Source organism: Eschrichtius robustus, chromosome 2 (genome assembly GCF_028021215.1).
Source record: "Eschrichtius robustus isolate mEscRob2 chromosome 2, mEscRob2.pri, whole genome shotgun sequence".
In the NCBI taxonomy this organism is placed as follows: Eukaryota; Metazoa; Chordata; class Mammalia; order Artiodactyla; family Eschrichtiidae; genus Eschrichtius; species Eschrichtius robustus.
In genome coordinates, this window is record NC_090825.1 from 46063996 (window position 1) to 46086343 (window position 22348).

The window sequence follows — 22348 nt, forward strand, 5'->3', positions numbered from 1 at the left end:
CCCCGCCTGCCGCAACAAGAGAAAGCCCTTGCACAGAAACGAAGACCCAACACAGCCATAAATAAATAAATAAAATTAAGGAGGAGTAGACACAGACTACAGAGATAACAATCTGTGAATTAGGAGATAACAATCTCTGAATTACACAACCCAGAATGCATGTCAGGACAAGAGGAGCAGGGGATCTAGAGAGGTAGGGAAGGCCTGGCAGTGAGATAGAGGAACACAGAACCACCAGGAGGCCCCAAGTAGGAAGGTTACATGGAGAAAGTCTTTACACAGATGCATCTATGGATAAAGTCCAGGCTCCCAGCCATTCCTGTGAGATGAACCCCCTGCCTGGACTGCTGCCCTAGAGGATTCTGACCAATTTTTAAATAACTAGATCAGAGGCATTTTAGCTTTCAGTTGATTACTTCTTATTCTGCCACCTTCTCTATGTAGTTTACTTCTTTGATCCACCCACCTGAATAGAAATAAATCTTTGAATCACAGTGTGAATGTGATTTATCCAGAACACCTAGCTTCTGTATAAGTGCTCCGTTTGAGGTGTGCCCAAGAAGACTGCCTTATGGAAAAGAAGCCCTTATAGACTGAATCAGTTTCACATTTATAGTTCTTGACTATTTAAAAAGTACCACTAATATACAAACTTGAAAAATGCGTAATACAAGCTAACATTTCCTGGTACTCACAAGGAATCAGCTACTGTGCTAAGGACTTTAATTAATTTTAATTGAGTTAATTAACCATTTGACATATTAACATATACATCATTACTAAAGGTAACATTTAATAATTTTAAAAAGCATGTGAATCCATGAAATTCTCTTACTTGCCACGCAACATTGGGCAAGCAAGTTTGCCTCACTGACCTATAAAATGAGGAATGATAAGAATGGGTGCCTCACAGGATTTATGATGGGGACTTCATGGGATAATTCTTGTCAAATGCACAGCCTGGTACCTGCCACACAGAAGCGCTTAGTAAATAACAATTACCACGATTTTTATTTCTGTGAAGACTATATTAGGAGAACAGAGAGGAGTGAAGTTACAATTTCAAGACAGGGATTTTAGCAACTTAATTAGCTATGTGACTTCCAAAAAATGTAGTGATCAGAGTTCAGTTATCTGGGCAGGACTTTGGTCAAAGCACTGCCTTAAATTTCCTTCAGGAGATCGCTGAGGTCTCATCTGCCATACCTCTCCGTACATATTCCTCCAATCCAATTTTTTGAGAAGTTATGACAGAATTATCATGGTGTTAGCTAACTTCACCAATGTAAGTTTAAGAATTACATTAAAATCCCATACAAATTATAAATAGAAATGCTTTCACACATTTGGCTGACAAAGTTTTAGCTCTCTATTTCAACTCAAACTTCATGTTGGTTTTTAAAAAAATATTTCTCCAACAAAATCTGGTGCCACAAAATCACTGACATTGTTTCTAACCATTTTTCTTGACCCTACTTGACTAGAAATGTTAAGCCAAACTTGTCTACTTCCGAAATATGGTCAGGGGTGGGGAGAATTAGATTATAGGTTATTCTCTGGAGTCCCATTCATTTCCAAGATTTTATGGTTCTACTCACTGGTCAAATGCCAGAGAAGAAGAAGAAAGTGCAATTTATAGTCTGACCAGGGGGAGAGGGTCAATAAACTGAATGCATCAGGAACTAGCTAGATCTCTAGAGAAGGAATCTGGGTCCAAGTCCACTTTCTACTTCTCCATCCATCTCTGTGGTCCATGGTGGAAGGCTGGTGTGCAAATCTTGAGAAAGAAGGCAGACAAATACAAAAGATATTTGTTATTGAGTTGCACATGGTAAAAAGGAGAAACTTGAACAATCTAGCACAGGAAGGAAAGGTAGAAAGCAGCAGCCTACTGACCACTTTTGGAATGTCAGGAGGCAGAAACATGGGCGGCCAAAGCAGTGGAGATAGTGGGGAAAAGCAAATAAAACAAGAAGAACAACAACAACAAATGTGGGATTTAGAATTAGACCATGTTTCCTTCAGCACTGCGATTTAAATACAAGTTTTATCTCATATAGTTGTTATGAAGACATAATGAGCTACATCATGTACAGCACCAAGTCCAGTGTCTGACAAACAGTAGGTGCTCAATATTGTACAGCTGTCCTCATTACAATGGTCACCACTCCGATTACCACCATAGACTTAGGAGCTGCTGTCCTAGCTAGCTGGTGATCTAGCTGCCAATCAGTTACCTGCTGTTCCATGACAAAGCTGTATCAGACGAACCATTACAGCAGTGGTTGTCTGTATGCCAGCATGCCATTGGTTAAAAGTTGACACATTCTGCAGGAATTTATCCTAACTAAAATAGTATCGGTCATATAAATCCCTTGACACAAAGAAGAAATTCTGTACCACACTGCAGTGGAATGAAATCGTGGATGTTAGGAATTATTATTTTCTGTACTGTATATATACATGAATATTTCACACATATTCATTTTAGAAAGTTGAATTTCTTATCTTGAATGTATTTTAAACAGGATAGAGAATTAGGCACAATGGGAACACTCTTCTATGTGAGGCTTGAAAACAATTACATATTGAAACTATGTTTTATGAAACCTTTCTTTTAAGTCACACTGGTGCCATCTCTACAATTCAGAATGAATATTTTGCAATTCAGAATGAATATTTTGCAATATAAAATGAAAAAAGACCATGAAGTCACTTACTAGCAGTTTTCAAATATCATAAAGGAGAATCTACTTATCTACTGATTCACTACCCCTGATAACTAGGAAGAAATAGGTTAAAATTTAAGCAAGGGAGATTAGTATTAGATATAAACAAAACGTCTGAACTGTGCAGGTTGTAAAACATCAGCACTTTTCCAGTAAGGAAGCTTTGGAAGCTGTAATCCTGGTGTGCATATATTCTACGCCTAGTTTCTAGTTTTTTAATTTCTTGTTTTCCCTCACCTAACAGAGAAATGGAAAGACTTGAAGTTGACTTTCTTTATCCTTTGGCAGAAGTTCTTAGTGCCGAGATGAGGGGGAGAAAAAAACCAAAAAAACAAACAAACAAACAAAAAAACCCACTACCACAGTCGAGTTCATTATCGGAGCTTTTGCCAGAGGTGGCAGTGTAATTAAACAGGGCAGGGTGCCAGATGGTGGATGTCTGGTTCAAAAATGGGCTGGAGTTCTTCCGGCCTCCCCTCTGACCGTCCCTCTTACTTCTCTAACCATTTCTTCAGCTCTTTCCCACAATCTTTCCCTTATTGTTTCTCACTTTTTTCTGAAGAGCAACTTAGCTTAGCTTCCCCAATTCACATCCTCACGCATCACCCAGGATGCTCCTGGGAGAGCCAAACCCCAAGGAAGGCTGAAGGTAGATAATAAACACATATCATTCATACCTCCCCTGTTATGCTAAGAGCTGCATCCATAGGTTCCGGACTTCTCCCTATTCTCCATCCTTCTGATGGACTTCCGAGTTTAGGCCAAACTTGACCACAGAGCAAGGCATTTAGAGAGCTGAGACACATCACAGGCATGGCCTCCCATTAGTTATGTTTATGTGGTTACACTTAATAGTACCTTATCCAGGCTCACTGTCTTTAGTCTTTGTGCCTCTGTGATACCCCAGGCTTCCTGTAGGCTCGGACCCCTGGAGATACTTGGTGCTTTTGGCGAGAGCATCCTTTACTTCTACTATCCATTTTCTAATATATCTTCTCAAGAGATAAAACACCGCTGTTTTATCTCTTGAGAAGTTGGATCATCTCTGGAGGAGCTCCTTTAAAAATCTACGTTGGCTTTTCATTAAGACTGTGCTTTCTTTCTGACTATATTCTTCACCAACCTAGTTAATGGCAACCAGGTCCCATTCTTGTTACCTTTATCCAGGCTCTCGCAATTCTATATGTTTAGTATTACTATTATTCAGAATATTTATACATATCTCTCCAGGCATCTTTCCCTAAGGAAAATCTCCTTGAACCTCTTCGGGTTCATCTTAGAATCTACTTTTCTCAATCTTGCTAGTAACAGTTGGATGGATCCATGACTAACTACTCCTATACCCATGATTACGTTCATATCTTCACTCCTTCTGATAAAATTCGCTACATGATTGGAATGACCGACAGAGGGACTAATAAGACCTTATTAGGTAAAAACCTAGGCTGAAAGGCAGGTTTTAGTGATGGGGCCAACACCATGGGGTTGGGGAAGAAAAGAGTAGAGTTACAGGTCGGAATAAGTGTTGCTGCACACATAACCACAGCCAGTTCTATTCACGTGGAGTCTATAGATTGCAGTGTAGCTAAGGAGAGTGTTGCACAGGGCAACTGAACCTATGACCTTTAGTCACCAGTGACATGATAGAAAAAGTGGCTGAAAACCCCATTTTGTCAATACCCAAACTCAAGAAACACCTTTCTTCTAAAGAATTCAATACCAATTCAGCATTTATCAACTGCCATGCTGTATTCCTGACGTCCACTATCTGTATATGTAATAAACAATGATTTTCCCACCCAAAACAAGTTTAAAATAAACTTGTAAAAAATAAGAAGATGCTAAAAAAAATGAATGGATCTTAACTATAACTCTTCTGTGATTTCCCAGAAATGAGAATTTTCCCCTAATGTTAAAGTCTCTCAAGTCTTTGAACTGTTGTTATTTGAACTTCCCAGGAAGTTTAATTACCAGCAAGTTTATCCCAGTCCACAAAGGGATACGGAAAACACAAATGACTCTCCAGTGGCAGTGTAGCACTACAGAAAGTAGAACTATAAAGGATCACAGTAGTTTACTAGCAAAGTGGTTTTCAAAAAAGCTCTTTAAAGGTACTGCAAGGGTGGGGAGTAAAGGCGCTAACTCAGTGGCTGTTTTACTGTTTTATGTATGTCTATAGATTTTTAGTTATATATATCATACATATATACTTTGTTAAAAATTTATCTCTATATACCAAATAGAAACATAATTTTAAACGTTTTGTACACATTTCCTTATTTATATTAGCATATCATTTGTAAAAAGTGTTCATTGAAAATACATGTTTGAAATTCACTGATCTAGCTCATTGCCTTTATTTGACAGGTGAGTAAACCTGGCTATAGAGGGACCAGGTGGCTTCTCCAGGGACACAAAGCAAGTTAGACAAAGAGTGGACAAATGGCTTTCTCAGAGAATTTCACAATTCATGACTTTAAAGAGTAAACCTATCTGTGATCCACTCTGTGCTTCCCTGGCATTAAAACATTTTTTATGTTTTAAATAATATTCAAGGTATCTTAACCACTTCTCTTCAAAGCTGTTTATCTCTAGGTGTATTATATACCAGATATGATACAAACTTAGGATCAAAAAAGTTTATTGCAGCTTCAAAACTCTGAACCAACCTTGAAAATAGTCACTTCCCTAAGCCAAGTCAGCATATACTGAACAAGCAGAAAGTATGCAAATTCCATTTGTTTTCGCATTTACAAAAGCCTGTAAGATAAAAGATGTAAAAAGGAAGATTCTGTACCTTTTTCAAAGCTGACTTAAAACAGTATGAAACTTCATACGAAGTCTGAGACATAGTACTTGTTTCTTACCTGAAGCCTTACCGAGCTTGCAGAGAACAAAGTAAAACTTGCTAATGTAATTGGAAAGGTGATCTATTTATTCAGAACTGAGAAGCACTGACTTTTGCTTCTTACTTCTCTTTAATAGGGAATAGAGAACCTTATTTGCTACCAGTAGAAAATAATTACAAAAGTTTTTCAAATAGTCATTTTTCAATGCCCAACATCAGCCTTAAACTTTGTAGGCTATCAAACCTATAAAAAGACAACTTCCAATTTATTTCTTCAATAGGCCAATATCTAACCAAATATTTTAATGCATTTAGATATAGTCACAAGATGAATAATTTTACAGTCATTAAAAATGATAGTTAGATAGACAGCAGAGGGAGGCAACATGCTGAAATAAAAAGAGCACTGCTTCTGAAGTAGACTGACTTGGGTTTGATCCCAGCCCTCCCTGGCAGTTAAAGGGCCTTGTTCAAGTTATTTTACCTCTTAGGTTCATTTCTTCATCTGTAAAATATGGGTTAACAACTCCTTCCTTTCAATTTTGTTATAAGGACTAAACAAGATACTGTATGTAAAATTCTCTACGGAGTCCACATTCACAAGAGATACTCAATAAAATGAAAGCTAGAAGTATTATTATTACAAAAGTACATGCTGACATGTAAATGAAGAAGCAGAGCACAGAATTTACAACTGTTCAAGATATGTAAGTTAAGTGAAAAATGAGAATAGTTGAGGATGGGATAGTGGGGGTTATAAGTAATTTTCCCTCCAAAATATTATTGTTGCTACATCTTTTTATTCTCAATTAGAAAACTAGTAGTTTTAGTCTACTCAAATACCCTTACTATGATCATGAGGCCAAAATAAGAATTCTCAGCCAGCCCGAACTTTTATAACCTTAGGAGGAGAGAGTTAATAGAAAAGAGAAATCATTTATTGATCTGAGAAGCAACATTATTCAGAAAATCACATCTGTACAGTATTGAAATGCTTATTTGCCATACTTTAGACACTGAGCAAATTGTTGTTTACCAGATATACAGACATCTACACATATAAAGATGTGCTACAGGGAGATCAGCTCGGTGCTTTGTGACCACCTAGAGGAGTGGGATAGGGAGGGTGGGAAGGAGACACAAGAGGGAAGAGATATGGGGATATATGCATATGTATAGCTGATTCACTTTGTTATAAAGCAGAAACTAACACAGCATTGTAAAGCAATTATACTCCAATAAAGGTGTTTAAAAAAAAAAAAAAGATGTGCTAAAAGCTACCCAGTATATATTCTTGTTATATAATACTTTAAATTTATATATATTTACAATATCATATAATCAGGAAACAGATTAATTTCAAGATTATTTTAATCTTATTTTGGGAAATTAATAGAATTTTAACTATAAGTAAGCCGTGTTTTTTAAGTAGATGAATTAAGAGGAAGGGTATATAATATCATTAGGAGTTTGCCATGTAATCTCCTAATCAGATGTATACGTATACACATACACATGTATATTTCCTCTATACACCTGATGTATAATCTATGTAGATTCTACTATTTAAAAAAATAACTATAACTAAATAAATGTGTGCATAGAATTTGAATGATAAAAGGGATAATAAAACAGTTAAACTAATTACAACAATTACAATCTCAGGTCAAATGATTTAGAGGTAGCAGTGATATACCTAAACAGTTATATTATTAATAAGACAGATGTAAGATTAATAACTGGGAGTTTCTGTAGTGTGCCATTAGGAATCATCAGCATAAAGAGAGACATTTATTTCTTACATAACACCATTCTGACCCAAACACTACGCAAACTATTTAAAATTAAATGGAACAATATACACATTCATAAATCAATATTTTTAAAAATATACTTTGAATTGTGGCCCTATTTATCTATGACGATACATTTTATAATTTAGAATAATTAATAAAATAGAATAGGTGTGGATAAAAACAGACCATGACACTCTCGGAAGAGTAAAGGATGTCAATGGTCCTAGACTCCTGAAATGAACTAACTGTTGCTGATTGATTGAACCCTGAATTTGGAAATGTCTCCCGGCATTTTAGGCAAAAATAAGAAATAGGTTGGTTAAATACTATTTATTCACGTATAAGAGGATAGAAATCACAAGTGAATTTTATAAATTCTGATCACCCATTTATATTAGAGATTTATATTAGCTATGGTAACTAATAGAAGGTTTCTAAGTATTTCCCAGTATTTATTACTTGGCATAAAAGAGCCATACAACTTTGTTTGCAGATGCAACCTTTTCTTTAAATAAACTCAAGGAGGAATTTATTGCACATATTTATTTAAAAAATCACAAGTGATATGAGATGAAATCTGCATCTATAGTTTATTAAAACTCACAGAAATACCACTGAAGGGACAACTCTTGATTCTAGTCCCCTATAAAACACTAGTACAATAACAGCAAATGATAACCCAATCACATAAATGTGGGCTGAATTCCTTATGCAAATAATGTAAGTATTTGTGTATTTGCCTGCTCACATAATTCTATGTAATACATTTTACCTGCCTGCTTCCATCCTATCCCCAACACCTGCCTTCAATCATTGCTTTTAATTCTCCTGTCTGAAGGAGTATTTCCATTTCAAAAAGGTAAGCTTATTTACTTATTTACAATCACTAAGATAAAGTAAAATTAACCTCTGAAACAGCCATAAAAATATTTTTGTAAATAACTATTTTAGACACAAAAATTACTTGATTGAGAAACTATTCCTTAAGGACCATGTGTGTATGACCACATCAAACAATATTAAGGAAATAGTAGAATTAAATATTGCAATAAATTGAAATTAACATACTTTTTGTTAGGATGAAAACACTAAAATTACCAAAAAACGTAATTATCAGGGAATACTATATTAACAAAATAAAACATAGGAGATTCCTGAATGATAAGCAACTTGATATACATTTAGTCTTACTTAAATTCAAGTTGGTTCATATGATTAAAAATACATGACGTTATTAATTACGCTAACACACATGTGCTAAAAGCCAAGGTACTACTTTTAAAGACCATGGCAAAGACTGTCAACTACCAGCCTGCTTGCATCAGGCAAGAAAGATAAGAAAACACACAGCCTGATCAGGCAGTGAAAAATGACAAGTTTTCATTTTCTAAACTCCCAACGTTTTCTGCACGTTTCCTTCCTCTTCTAAAAATTGTCACCAGATGAATTGCTATGGTCCACGTGGAGTTAAAAAAAAAAGTGTGAGCACCACTGTTTTTAAAACAGACAAAATCAGGCACAAAATAGAGAATGAAAGTGTCACCAACAGCGTACTCTTTCTTACAAAGCCTTAACATCACACTTAACTCTTGAACCTCCTCAGCAATTACTAACTACTCCACTATTAAGTCAATCTTAAAAGGAAAGAAGGGGAGAAGCAGGAGAGAAAAGCACGTTACCACACTCCCTCCGAAGTCCTCAGGGAACTTGTAGACCGGGATCTTGGCTTCATAATAATGCTCATTTTGGAGAAAAAAAGAAGAAAGAAAAAATCTTCTTCAAGTATTCTGATTAATACATTTCAGCTGTGTTTTGACAAAGATGACTTGAAATATATTCCATTTCCAAAGGAGGTTGTTTGAAGAAATCCAAATTTCCCGGAGTCCAACTCCTGCCCCCAGTCCGGAACAGAGGGAGGTTTCTAAGACATAGGAGCTTTTTCCTCTTTCATACTGAATTTCCTCCAGCACCGGCTGTTCTTAAGTGACAGTCTGTTTTCTGTTTTGCATGGCCAGGGGAGGAACTGGATTTTGAATCTATTCTTCATCTGGTCACAAGGGCAACCAACACAGTGAAAGAGCCACTTGATCGCATCCTTTTTGCAATTCCGCAATAAAAGGTTTAAAGGTTTCTGACACTCTAAAAGTGCTCAGGTAGAGAGAAAGGAAACGAAAATGACCGCGAGGTACAGTAACACCGCAGAGCTGTCAGTGAAGTTCCATTTCAGGGCGACCACAGGAAAGCACTCTTCTCCGGGGGGAGCCAAGAAGTCATGGAGGGAACAAAGCTCTCCACACTTGAGTTGGGCTCACTGCTGTACCTGTGAACGTAATTTCCGTTGTGTCCCCTGCTTAGAATCTGACTCCAAGCCTTTGTGAATGAGAACTATCATTCAATCTCACCAGGCAGAAACTATTCCTCAAGGGCTGTATGACGTCTGTAGGAAGGCAGTTCAAAACATCGCAGGGAAGTGAGAGAGAAAAAAAAAAAAAAAAAAGACCTGGCGCCCAGCCAGCCTCTTCAATTGCTGAAACTTACAAAGCTTCGCTGCAGATCAGCACCAGAGACCTGGAGTGTGAACCAGCCAAGCAGGCAGAAGACATCTCAAAACGTATAAAACCATTTCCTCCTCCGGGAAATGAGGAGTCTGTGTTATTCAGGGTAAGATTCCCTGAGCACCTTCAGAAGGAACACACCCCTTTTCCACAGACTTGTTTATCCTCCCTCAAAAACAAACAAACAAACAAAAATCATTTTCTCAAAGTCCGGCCCTGAAAACTAAAATTTCTAGTCAAAAGCAAAGTTGAGAGGACTTGGGGAACTTAGCAGCTGTTCATTTTGAGCACATTTAATGAAATGTCACGCTTTGGGTCTGGTTGTAGAGACACAAACTGCCTCTTAAGAATCCAACAGAATGTAGCAGGCAACGTTGCATCAGGTCATGCTGCGATGTTTAAACTGAAAAATCTAATGAATCGTTGCTGGACAAGTGGCTACATGTACTGAGGCTGTTTCTTTGCACAATGTTTTCTAAACCTTATTTCATTTTGAAAATCATAAGCAAATTTCATTGATTTATATATACCAAGACTCTGGGTTTGCAAATTCCTGACAGCTCTTCAGTAAGGAATGAAGCTTATATCATATCACCTCAACATCTCTTATTGTGAAGACCAATCCCTGCCCCACCTCCTACATCTGAAATAAAAACTTTTCTATTATAGTAAACATAATTAAACCTACGCATTTTGAAAACAAACTTATAGTTACCAAAGTGGAAACGTTGGGGGGAGGGATAAATTAGGAGCTTGGGATTAACATATACACACTACTGTATATAAATAGATAACCAACAAGGACCTACTGTATAGCACAGGGAACTCTACTCAATATGCTGTAATAACTTATATGGGAAAAGAATCTGAAAAAGAATAAATATATGTATATGTATAACTGAATCACTTTGCTGTACACCTGAAACTAGCATGACATTGCAAATCAACTATACTCCAATAAAATTTTAAAGAACACACAAAACACAAAACAATTCAAATTGCTTCTAAGAGAAGAGGATTTGACCTCCCTCCCCATCCCTCTAAACATTTGCACCAAGGATATATATTTCTCTGGGTCTGCCAACTTCAGTTATTTTGGATGTGAACTATCAAGTGAAAAATAATTTAAGCATTCTGATTTCTTAAATGACATTAGTTAGTACGTTGGTTCTCTAGTCTGACGTGAACTTGGTATTTATTTAGCATTTGCAGGCAGGATGTTTTAGCGCAATTGTGACCCACCCAAAGGACTTGGAAAATTAATGTAGTAAGGCATCCCGCCAGACCTCTGGCTGCTCATTACAACAAACATTTCAGCTCGTCCCCTGGTCACACTTCAAGGTGCATTTATTATTTAGTCTCCTCTGAGTGACCCTCAGGCCTCTTCAGGTAAATACCAATAAATTGCTTGACATATAGTTATCTCCTTAAGCTTTTCAGTTTTCCTATGACTATTCAGGGACCTTCATGGATTCTTGGCTCTGTTCCATGTTTAACATGTTGCTGCCACTTTAAGGCAGGTTAACCAATCACATACTTTTAGAAATTCAAAAGAAATCTGAGGGAACTACTCATTTTTCGGAGCGAGGGGGCTTACAAAAAGAGGTTTATCTTTTTTTCTTGGAATTTTAATGTGGGGAAGAAAAAAACCCAGACTGAGTAAAAGTAACCAACTACTATTACTTATTTGAAGCACTGTTCTCTATCATGTAAGGTCCAGCAAATATCTTCTAATTGCCATTTCAGAAAGAAAATGACAGTGATCACAAAATGTAATGTCTGAATGTTGTGTGTTAAACTCTCCTGAAATAGTCAGTCCTGTGTTCCACCACCCCCCAGAAGGCTCTCTATCCCAGTGAGATTACTTAGCTCACCGGCACTCCCTTCCCTGTCACAAACACATCTTTAACCTCTTTAGGTTAGTGCTGTCCTGTGTGCTGCTCAATGTTACACGTATTCCAAGAATCTATCTCTGAAAATCCTAGCCCATTTGTTGGGTATCTCCTAAACACTGTGTAACAGTCCCATAACGACTAATATACCATCCCTGTCCCCAAAGAAACTGAGATTAAGTAGTGGGGAATCTGACAACATATGAGACTAACCAGAAGATTCAAAGCTTCTTGGATCCCTACTTCAAGGTTGCCATTACAGAAAAAGACAGATACACAATAGTACCAGGCCATGGAGATTTAAATTTTTACTTTTGCTCTTACCCCTAACATTTAAGGTAGTGACAGGGGACTTCCCTGGTGGTCCAGGGGTAAAGAATCTGACTTCCAATGCAGGAGACGCGGGTTCGATCCCTGGTTGGGGAACTAAGATCCCACATGCCAAGGGGCAACTAAGCTCGCGTGCCACAACTACTGTGCCTGTGCGCCTCAACTAGAGAGCCCGTGTGCCGCAAACTACAGAACCCACGCGCTCTGGCACCACAACTAGAGAGAAGCCCGTACGCTGCAATGAAGAACCCGAGTACTGCAACAGAAGAGCCCACATGCCTCAACGAAGATCCCGCGTGTGGCAACTAAGAACTGACGCAGCCAAAAATAATTAATTAATTAATTAATTAATTTAATAAATATTTTAAAAGTGCTTAAAAAAAGGTAGTGACAAAATAATAATAATTTTTTAAAACCCTAATTATATTTGCTCAACATTACAGTGTTTTCTCCATCCTAAAGCAATTTTTTCACAGGGAAATTTCTTAAATAATGTTTCACATGTTGACTATCACATAATTTTCCTCTGAAAAGCTTCTCAGAATGGAGGGATATAGCACTGCCCCCAAAGCCAAACATTCCTGTTAGTATACAAATATATGATAGTGTATAAGATGGCTAACGTGGATGCCTGAATCTCAGGAGAGTGGACTTTAGGAACCATGAGGCACTTGTCTGGATGGCTTTGAAGTGCATGCATTTAATCTAGAAGCTGCTATGATTTCTAGCATTTCCCTGATGCGCTAAATTGTATAGTGTTGTATAAACCTCTGTTTGACTATTGTCACCACAACATTTCAAAGGACTGTACCACAGATGTTTATGTTCACTGAGGTCATCCAACCGTATACATTTGGTTGAATCAAACCACTGTGCAGTATGATGTTTCCTAAACTTCAGGCATCTGGACACAACCTCTACAACTCTGCCATATTGGCATCTATACCATCTATACCATTACTCACTAGATATTTTTCTTCATTGACTCACTTTTTTTAACTTAACATAAATTTAAATGATAACTTTATTTGATAAATGGGTTTGATATGCTGATTACATTTTACCCCCAATACAAGTATTAATAGGAAAAAAAAAAAAAAAAGGTCTAACTATCACCGAAAATCTCTCTCATACTAATTGGTGTCACAAGGCAATATGGGCAACACTCCTGTGGAAAGCATCAGTTGCATGCAAGTAGACTGTGTGCACCCTAAAACATGATTCCCCTCCTCTTATTCAATGGTAAGCACGACTTACAGGACTAAGGACATTTACCAAAAGCCAAGAGTTAAACATAAAACAGTAACTGAAACCAACTGAATGAACCGTTAAGGAATGATTTTACTATACAGTCCAAGTTTTTTCAGATATTATTACTTTGAAATACTCTGCCCACTTTCAAATCTTCTCTGAGTAAACTCTTATTTTCAGATTACAACAGATCTGTCATGGGCAGATTTTTGAGAACCATGCTATGATCTAACAAAATATGCAGGCCTGTTAAGTGTACTTAAATTCAGGACTATATATATGTCAACTAACTTTTTAGGAAAAAAATGACCATGGATCTGCAGGGGTTTTTTTTGTTTGTTTTTTGTTTTTGATTACAGTTTCCTGGCATTCTACATTGTACTCTAATATTATAAAAACAAGACATTTTGAACTCTTGCAGCATTTCCTCCTTATTGAGGAATAATGTGGTATTTCCTTTATCTGGAGGGGAATCTGGAGCAGATTTTGAGCTGTTTCTATTATCTTACTACACTCACTAAGTATACATTTGGATTCAAGGACTTTTCTATAAGCATAAATGTCTTTGGAGCTAAATTCCTTAACTCCCGAGGAAAAGCTCAAAGTATTATATTTTGAAGGCTTCTGACCTTCAGGTTTCCTACCTCTTTTGTAAAATGTCAGGTTAGAACAATAATTATCATGATTTGATGTAATCCCACTTGTTTTATTTTGCTTTTGTTGCCTGTGCTTTTGGTGTCCTATCTAAAAAATCATTGCCAAGACCAATGTCAAGGAGTTTTTCCCTATTTTCTTCTAGAAATTTTACAGTTTCAGGTCTTCTATTTAAGTCTTTAATCCATTTCAAGTAAAGGTTTGTGAATGGTGTAAGATAGGGGTCCAGTTTCATTCTTTTGCATGTGGTTATCCAGTTTTCCCAACACCATTTATTGAAGAGATTATCCTTTCCCCAATGTATGTTCTTGGCTCCTTTATTGAAAATTAATTGACCAAAAATGCATGGGTAAATTTCTGGGGTCTCTATTCTGTTCCATTGATCTATGGGTCTGTTTTTATGTCAGTATCATACTGTTTTGATTACTATAGCTTTGCAGTATAGCCGGAAATCAGGAAATGTGATGCCCCCAGCTTTGTCCTTCTGTTTCAAAATTGTTTTGGCTATTAATGGTCTTTTGTAGTTCCATGGGAATGGTAGAATTGTCTTTTTTATTTATGTGAAAAATGCCATTGGAATTTTTACAGGTATTGCATTGAATCTTTACATCAAGCTAAAATGCTTCTGCACAGCAAATGAAATCATCAACGAAATTCTTTTGAGTTCTGCACCCAATTGTAAAGTGTGTGGGTGTGGGGAAGCCTTTCCCATACCAACAAGCAATTCTCTGACACCAGCAGGGTGTCTGAGAATTCAACTCAATACTGACACCGTCCACCTGGAGATAATATCAGATTCCACAGGTTAAGGGCTCAGTCCCACAAGACAGCCTCCTGCCCTCTACAGATGTCAGTTGCAAGCGCAGGTTGTTACTTGTGCTTCTGAAAAACTGGTTATAAATCAGAGGTTCCCAAGACCCCCTCCTTGGATCTGATTAATTTGCTAGAGCTGCTAACAAGAATTTAGGAAATTCATTTACTCACTAGATTACTGGTTTATTATAAAAGGATATAACTCAGGAACAGGCAGATGGAAAAGATGCATACATGGTACGGGGAAAGGAAACAAAGCTTCCACACTCTTTCTTCTAGAGCACCACTTGGCCCTCATCTCCCCATATTCACCAATCCCGAAGCTCTCTGAACCCCATTCTTTCCAGTTTTTATGGAGGCTTCCTTGTTACAGGTAAGACTAATTAAATCACTGGCCTTTCAGGACTGATTCAGCCTCTAGCCCCTCTCCCTCCCAGAGGTCTGGGTGAAACTGAAAGTTCCAACCCTCTAAAGGATTGGTGGGTTCACCTACCAACCAGTCCCCTTCCTTAAGTTACCTCATTAGCAAAACAAAAGACGCCTTTATGGCCCTTACCACAGGAAATTCCAACGGTTTTAAGAGGTGTCAACCAGGAACGAGTGGAAAAAGACCTAATATATATTAGAAAGAGATTTTGGTCAGCTGAATGACCAAATATATATTTCTTATAAATCACAATATCACAAAAGTGAAAATGTAACCTATGGAATGGGAGAAGATATTTGCAAACCACATATCTGATAAAGTGTTAGTATTTAAAATACATATGAAACTCATACAACTCAATAGCAAAAGAACCCAAATAATATGATTAATAAATGGGCAAAGGACCTAAGCAGACATACAAATGACTAATAGGTACATAAAAAGATGTTCAACATGATTAATCATCAGGGAATTGCAAATCAAAACTACAATAAGAAAGAACCTCACACCTATTGAGATTTTTTAAATCAAAAAGACGAGCGATAACAAATGCTAGTAAAGATGTGTAGAAAAGGGAACCCTTGTACACTCTTGGTAGGAATGTAAATCGGTGCAGCCATTATGAAAAACAGCATGGAGTTCCTCAAAAAAATCAAAAATAGAACTACTATGTGATCCAGCAATTCCACTTCTAGGTATTTATCCAAAGGAAAGAAACCAGTTTCTCAAGGAGATATCTGCACTTCCATGTTCATTGCAGCATTATTCACAATAGCCAGGATTTGGAAGCAACCTAAGTGTCCCCCAGTGGATGAGTAAAGATTATATGATATATATATCATAGATCATATAGTATATATATCATATATATGTAGTGTGTGTATATATATATTTATATATTTATAGATATGTAAAATGCAATATTAATCAGCCATGAGAAAGAAGGAAATCCTGCCATTTGTGACAACATGGATGAACCCAGAGGACATTATGCTAAGTGAATAAGCCAGAGAAAGACAAACACTGTATGATCTCACTTATATGTGGAATCTAAAAGAAAAAAAAAAAAAAGTCAAAATCGTAGAAACAGAGTGTAGAATGGTAATATGGGTGAGGGGAGAATGGAGAGATGCTGGTCAAAGTGTACAAACCTTCAGTTATAAGAAGAATAAGTTCAGTGAATCTAACATACCACACAGTGACTATAGTTAACACTGTATTGTAAACTTGCAGTTTTCTAAAAGAGTAGGTCTTAAGTATTATCACCACAAAAAATGGTAACTATGTAAGGTGATAGATGTGTTCATTAACCTGATTGTGGTAATCATTTCACAATATATACAAATATTAAATCATCATGTTGTACACTTTAAATACACATAATTTTATTTGCCAATTATACCTCAATAAAGCTGGGGGGAAAAAAGAAAAGAAGAAAGATTGACAATATTTTATAAAATATAATATCAAGAAGCTAGAAAGATAACAGCTAATTATACTTTAACAGTAGAATAAAAGAAAAATAAAATAAAAAATAAAGATAAGAGTATAAAACAATGACATAAAAAAGAAAATCATCGAAGCCGAAAGCTGGTTCCTTGTAAAGAATAATAAATTGACGAACACCTAGTAATGCTGATAAAGAACTGATCTGAGAAAACACGAATTATCAGTGTCAGTTCTATAGACATAAAAAATTAATGAAAATGTATTATGAACAGCTTTATGCCAATAAATTTGAAAATTTAAGCAACATGGAAAAATTCCTTGAAAAACACAACCAACAAAATTGACAAAACAAATGGAAAAACTAAATCATTCTACACTGATTAGAAATTGAGTCTGCATTGAAAAATTAATTTAAAACAATAAAGCTGTCATAAATTAAAAAATAATAATAATTACTACTATTTACTAATTACCTAATAAGTACATTATATACTTTCTTATTTATTCATCACAGCTACCCTGCAAATTAGGGGTGATAATTTTATGAATAAAGAAAGCTAGTGATTTGTTCAAAGTCACATCACTGGTGGTAGAAAAAGTAATTGGATCCAGATGTATCTGCTGTGTGTGTGCGCGCGCGCACGCGCGCGCGTGTGTGTGTGTGTGTGTTTAGTTATGAGAAAGGGGAGTGGGTTGGGGAGGGAGAAGAGAGGGAGATTAAAAGTTGCTATTATGTTTTTGGGAATTGTTTTTAAGACATCCACCCTCTTCAGCTGGACAGCAGCAATAAATAAATATCCATTGTAAATGGTGTATGTGTGCATGTTACTGGCATAACAATGGACATATTTAACAGCCAGTAAACTCTAGATTTTCAAGATATCCAGGATTAAACAATCTAAGTTCACTGTCCTTTTTTCTAATTTTTAGATTCATAATCAGGGTATATATGACAAGATCACGAGCCTGTTAGCTGTAAAGTGGGATAAGGTCTTTAGTCATACTCCTAGCATGGGTAAGGGTGGTTTGCTGTTACCTACACAACACATGGCATTTTGATTGCCTCATTAAGTAATACTGGCTAACAAATGATCATTTTAAAAGGTAACAATATGTGAGACCTCTGATAAGGTATAGATTTCAACATTTGTCAACAAATTATATTGTCAGTTAAAAGGTGCAGAAAACTAGTTCTTAAAACTAGTATCAACATTTTTGCCTGGGATCAGTAATGTTGACAGGATATGCACTTTATAATTGGCTTTGAGAACTTTGCACTAATTCAAAATACTGGATCAAAAAAAACCCAAAACCCACATTGTATGGATCAAGTAAGTTGTTTAAAGTTTCATAAGTGCTATTGTATTTCCTTTATATTCTAACCCCCTCTTCTCCTTCTTTCACTCTTCATGGTCTTCTTAATTCTCAAATTACATGTATCTTTGTAAATGTAACCTCATTTTAATTAAATATTTAAATGGCATTAAAGAGATTCATTCAAATAGCTCATCAGACGGTGGTGAGAGTAGGATCCTCCAACTCCTGCCTGGATCCCTGACTCTGGTTCATAGATGAGGCTGAGGCCTAGAAGGATGATGGTGGCTGTGGGTGCCTGGGGAGGGCTTGTGCATTGGGGGGGGGGGGGGGGTGGCTATAGTGTGGCCAGTGCCCAGCAGGTATTTTATTTGAATAAAAATATTCAAATATTCAAAATATTCAAAATATTCAAATTCACTGTTTATTTGAAACAGTGACCCTAAATGTCACTGTAAGACGGTTTCCTCCGAGGTAGTTTGTGTTTTCTAGGGATGGGTGTAAATCTGCCTGCTAGCGTTCCGATGTGCGCAACAGAAGGGAAGTGGAGGTCTTCCTGATCAATTTGCAGATTTTTGTTTCATCCTCTTGTCTGCACAGCTATTCCTCCTGCTCTCTCTGCCTGTTATTCCAGGATCTCTGTCTTCCATGGGGAGGGTGCGTTGACTATACTGAGAGTGAGGGCTTGTGGATGGGTGTACACTAGACACACCTCTGGACGATCCCTATTTTCAGAGTTCACTCATGTTATTGATTTGGGTGATGTTTTTAGAGAAAAGTGGGGTAGGGAGGTCGTCTGTCCACCATTTTGAAGCTAGAAATCTATAGATTTTACTTTAAAATGAAGGAATTAGCTATTCTCTTTATCAAATGGCTAACTATATTTGGACCCTTCTACAAGCATACGTCAAGATTAAGTATTTTTTTTTACTGTGGTAAAACAGACATAACATGAAATGTACCACTTTAACCTTTTTTAGTGTACAGCTCAATGGCATTAAGTACATTCACATTGTTGGGCAACCATCACCACCATCCGTCTCCGAACTTTTTCATTTTCTCAAAGTGTAACTATGTAATACCCGTTAAACAATATCACCCATTCCCCTCTCCTCCTGAACCCAGACAACCACCATTCTGCTTTCTGTCTCCATGAATTTAAGTACTGATGTAAGTGGAATCAAAAAGATTAAATTTTAATGGTACATTCAGGAACTGATAGCCAGTCTTGTTCTAGATGTCTCGTTCCTAAAGAGCAAAGCAAAGCATTAGAAATAAAAGGTTTAAGACACGGATTCTCACCTTGAGAAATCAATGTACTTGCTTTATTCATCACTGACTCTATTTTATAAAGTGTTGCTTGCTGTTACATAGACACAGTCAAGAGCAAAAATATTGCCTTGACCAACGTCTGTTTTCTTTTAAATCATCTCTTTAGCTGGTAGTTTGTTTAAATGTACATAAATGTTATCAGCATGTATCCAAATTATAGCTCATATTATATCTTTAGTTCTGCTTTCAGATTCATACTAGACCCTATAATCAACCACTTTTAATCAAGTGGTTCCTAATGCTATTTACCTATCTCAAGGGACAATGCTATATTCTAAAATTGAATTAAATTAATAAAAATAATTTTTAAAAGATTTTTTGAAAGACATCATACAAGTGGAAAAATCACATTGCCAACAGAAGCCCTTGTTTCTAACATTGTGAGACAACTGGAGGTTTTCATTAAAATAGGATTTGGAAAAAAAGGTGTCAAATATAAATGCACATAGAATGTCCTTTATTGATAATTTAATACCTGATGCAATAGACAATGAAGGAAATTGATTTACTAGAAGGCAAAGTTTCAGTGGACTCATTTAATTTACATTTGTTTGATAACATTTCTCCTTGCCGGTGTTAAAAGTAATGGTAAAATAATCCAGGCAACTCAAGTAATTTCCCCTTGACCACACATTACAAATAAGTTCTATTTAATGTAAAAAAGTCTGCTTTTTGAGACAATGTCTGTTAATTAAAGAGGGTTAAAAAGTAGCCTTTGAGGTCAGATTGCCTGGGTGCAAATCCAAACACCACTACTGACTAGTTGTTTGACCTTGAATAAGTTACTTAACCTTCTCTAAGCCTGATTCCTAGGCTATAAAATGGAGATAAAATAGGGTTTGTGAGGATTAAATGAGACACGTAAAATCTTGCCAAAGTGTTTGGCATATAGTAAGGGCTCAATACACGATACCTTCTCTTAAAAATAAGTTTTAAAAGAGAATTCAATAAATATGAGGGAGAGCGGTTTTAAAACTTTAAAGTATACGATGTTACTATTATAATACTTTGATTTAAAATCACTTTATCATATGATATCGCCTATATGTGGAATCTAAAAAAATGATACAAATGAACTTATTTACAAAACAGAAATAGACCCACAGACATAGAACACAAACTTATGGTTACCAAAGGGGAAGGGGGGTTGGTGGAGGGATGAATTGAGTTTGGGATTAACGGATACACAAATACTATATATAAAATAGATACCCAACAAGGACCTACTGTAGAGCACAGGGAACTCTACTCAATATTTTTCAATATTTTGTAATAACCTATAAGGGAAAAGAATATATATATACACACACACATAAAACTGAATCACTTTGCTGTACACCTGAAACTAAAACATTGTGAATCAACTATACTTCAATTAAAAAATTTTTAAAAAGATAAAATCATTGTTTTATGTTTCCATCTTAGTTTTGACCCTGATCCCCTGACTCCCTTTACATAATAGACTGTGAATAGTTCTCTTGCCTCCCATCTTACACATCTAAGGTTTAATCTCTGTATTGTCTTTGGGTTATCTTTCAAAGACAAAACTTAAAATGTTAAATTCCCTGCTTAAAAACCTTCAATAGCCTCCTCTTCCCTACCGAATCAATTACAGCCTTCTCCTATGATGACAGCCATACACATGGTACACGCCTTGCCCCAAATCTGCCCATGCCATTTCCCCTGCCTGGTAAGCCTTTCACCTTCTCCCCCATCGCCCTTCAAGATCTAACACAAGCAGCAGTAAAGGCCAGCTAAGTGCAAGACAAACTCAGAAGTTCAGTCTCCTTGGCTCCATTCAATTTTGTGAACATCTTGGGTTAATTTTGATTACTACTATTATATATGTATATTTTTTACTTGTTTGTAATATATTTACAATGCTCAGCAGCATGCAATAGCAATTACAGGGACAGCAGAGTTCCACAGCTACTGTTCAGCCAACTGATTTTGACTGTGACCTTTGAAAACAACTTAATCTCCTAAGGTTCCACTTGTCTTCTATGAGGTAACACACTTACCTTCTTCCCAGGGTTGTTCTGGGATGGAAGGAGACAACATGTTGCCCACCTGCAAGGTTTCCTTCTCTACCACTTTCAGATCTTTGCACAGGCTTCTCTGGCAGCATTATTATTCTTCCCTTTTATCTCTCTGACTCTCTCTCTCTCTTTTTTTTTTTGGTCAGGAATTAACTCAGGGGTCAGCTCCTCTAGTCCCACAGCTTTTCAGTCTGCCCTGGGCTAAGCAAATTCCAGATTCCAGTGCTAATTCCAACCGGAGTGCTTACGAACACAGTGTGACCCTCTCCTTATCTGGTGAAGGGGAAGGGATCGCGGCTTCCCATCCCTGTATCCCCAGTGTCTGGCCCTAAACAGACATGTGGGCTTTCCCACGATGTTGTGAGCCCCTTGAAAGCAGGAATGTGGTTTATTCATCTCTGTATTCCCAGTACCTAGCACAATATCTGGCTCCCAGGGTGTCAGCTTAACAACAGAGTACATTTTTGGTTAACCATGGCAGATAGGCCTTTTACAGATTTTCTTCCTGTGCCCTTTTGTGGCATTTGCTTCATGGCTGGAATTAGAATTCAAAAATTGAGTCTTGCCTGAATTCTTTTTCATAACCCTCTATCTCTGAAAGCTACTTTTGACACCTTCTTTGCTGAGACAGAGTTCCCACATCCTTACAGTAAAAATTTTTTCCCAAAGAAAAAGGAACTGGGTAAGAAACACACTGGGAGAAGGCTTGGGCAGTCAGTGAGCTGACCCCAGCATCATTTTTAAGGAGGAAAAGATTCTTTCTTAAGTGTTTAGGAGAAGCTATTATGTCATGTGCTATAAATCCAGATAAACTACTTCAATTCTAACAGGGATATTTTCAAGCTCAATTCAAAGAAATGACTTTTCCGGGAAGAGTTTCACCACATATTGGCAGGAAAATGAGAGGGTGCTTGTGGAG

The 22348-nt window shown here is 36.8% G+C and overlaps 1 protein-coding gene across 5 annotated transcripts in view; it reads right to left on the bottom strand.

The window, feature by feature from the left end:
- PDE4D (phosphodiesterase 4D) overlaps positions 1-22348 on the bottom strand; it is a 714853-nt gene that overhangs the window by 270766 nt on the left and 421739 nt on the right. The window contains exon 1 of one of the 5 annotated variants that reach the window (XM_068535369.1): positions 21412-21498. The exons of 3 other annotated variants lie outside the window; for them this stretch is intronic. Coding sequence is in view for 1 of the 2 variants with exons in the window: in XM_068535367.1 (XP_068391468.1) it covers positions 9053-9117 (65 nt within the window). In the remaining variant the exon portion in view is untranslated. Of the gene's footprint in view, positions 1-9052; positions 9157-21411; positions 21499-22348 lie in introns of those variants that run through there. One more of the 5 variants, XM_068535367.1, reaches the window with a different exon arrangement.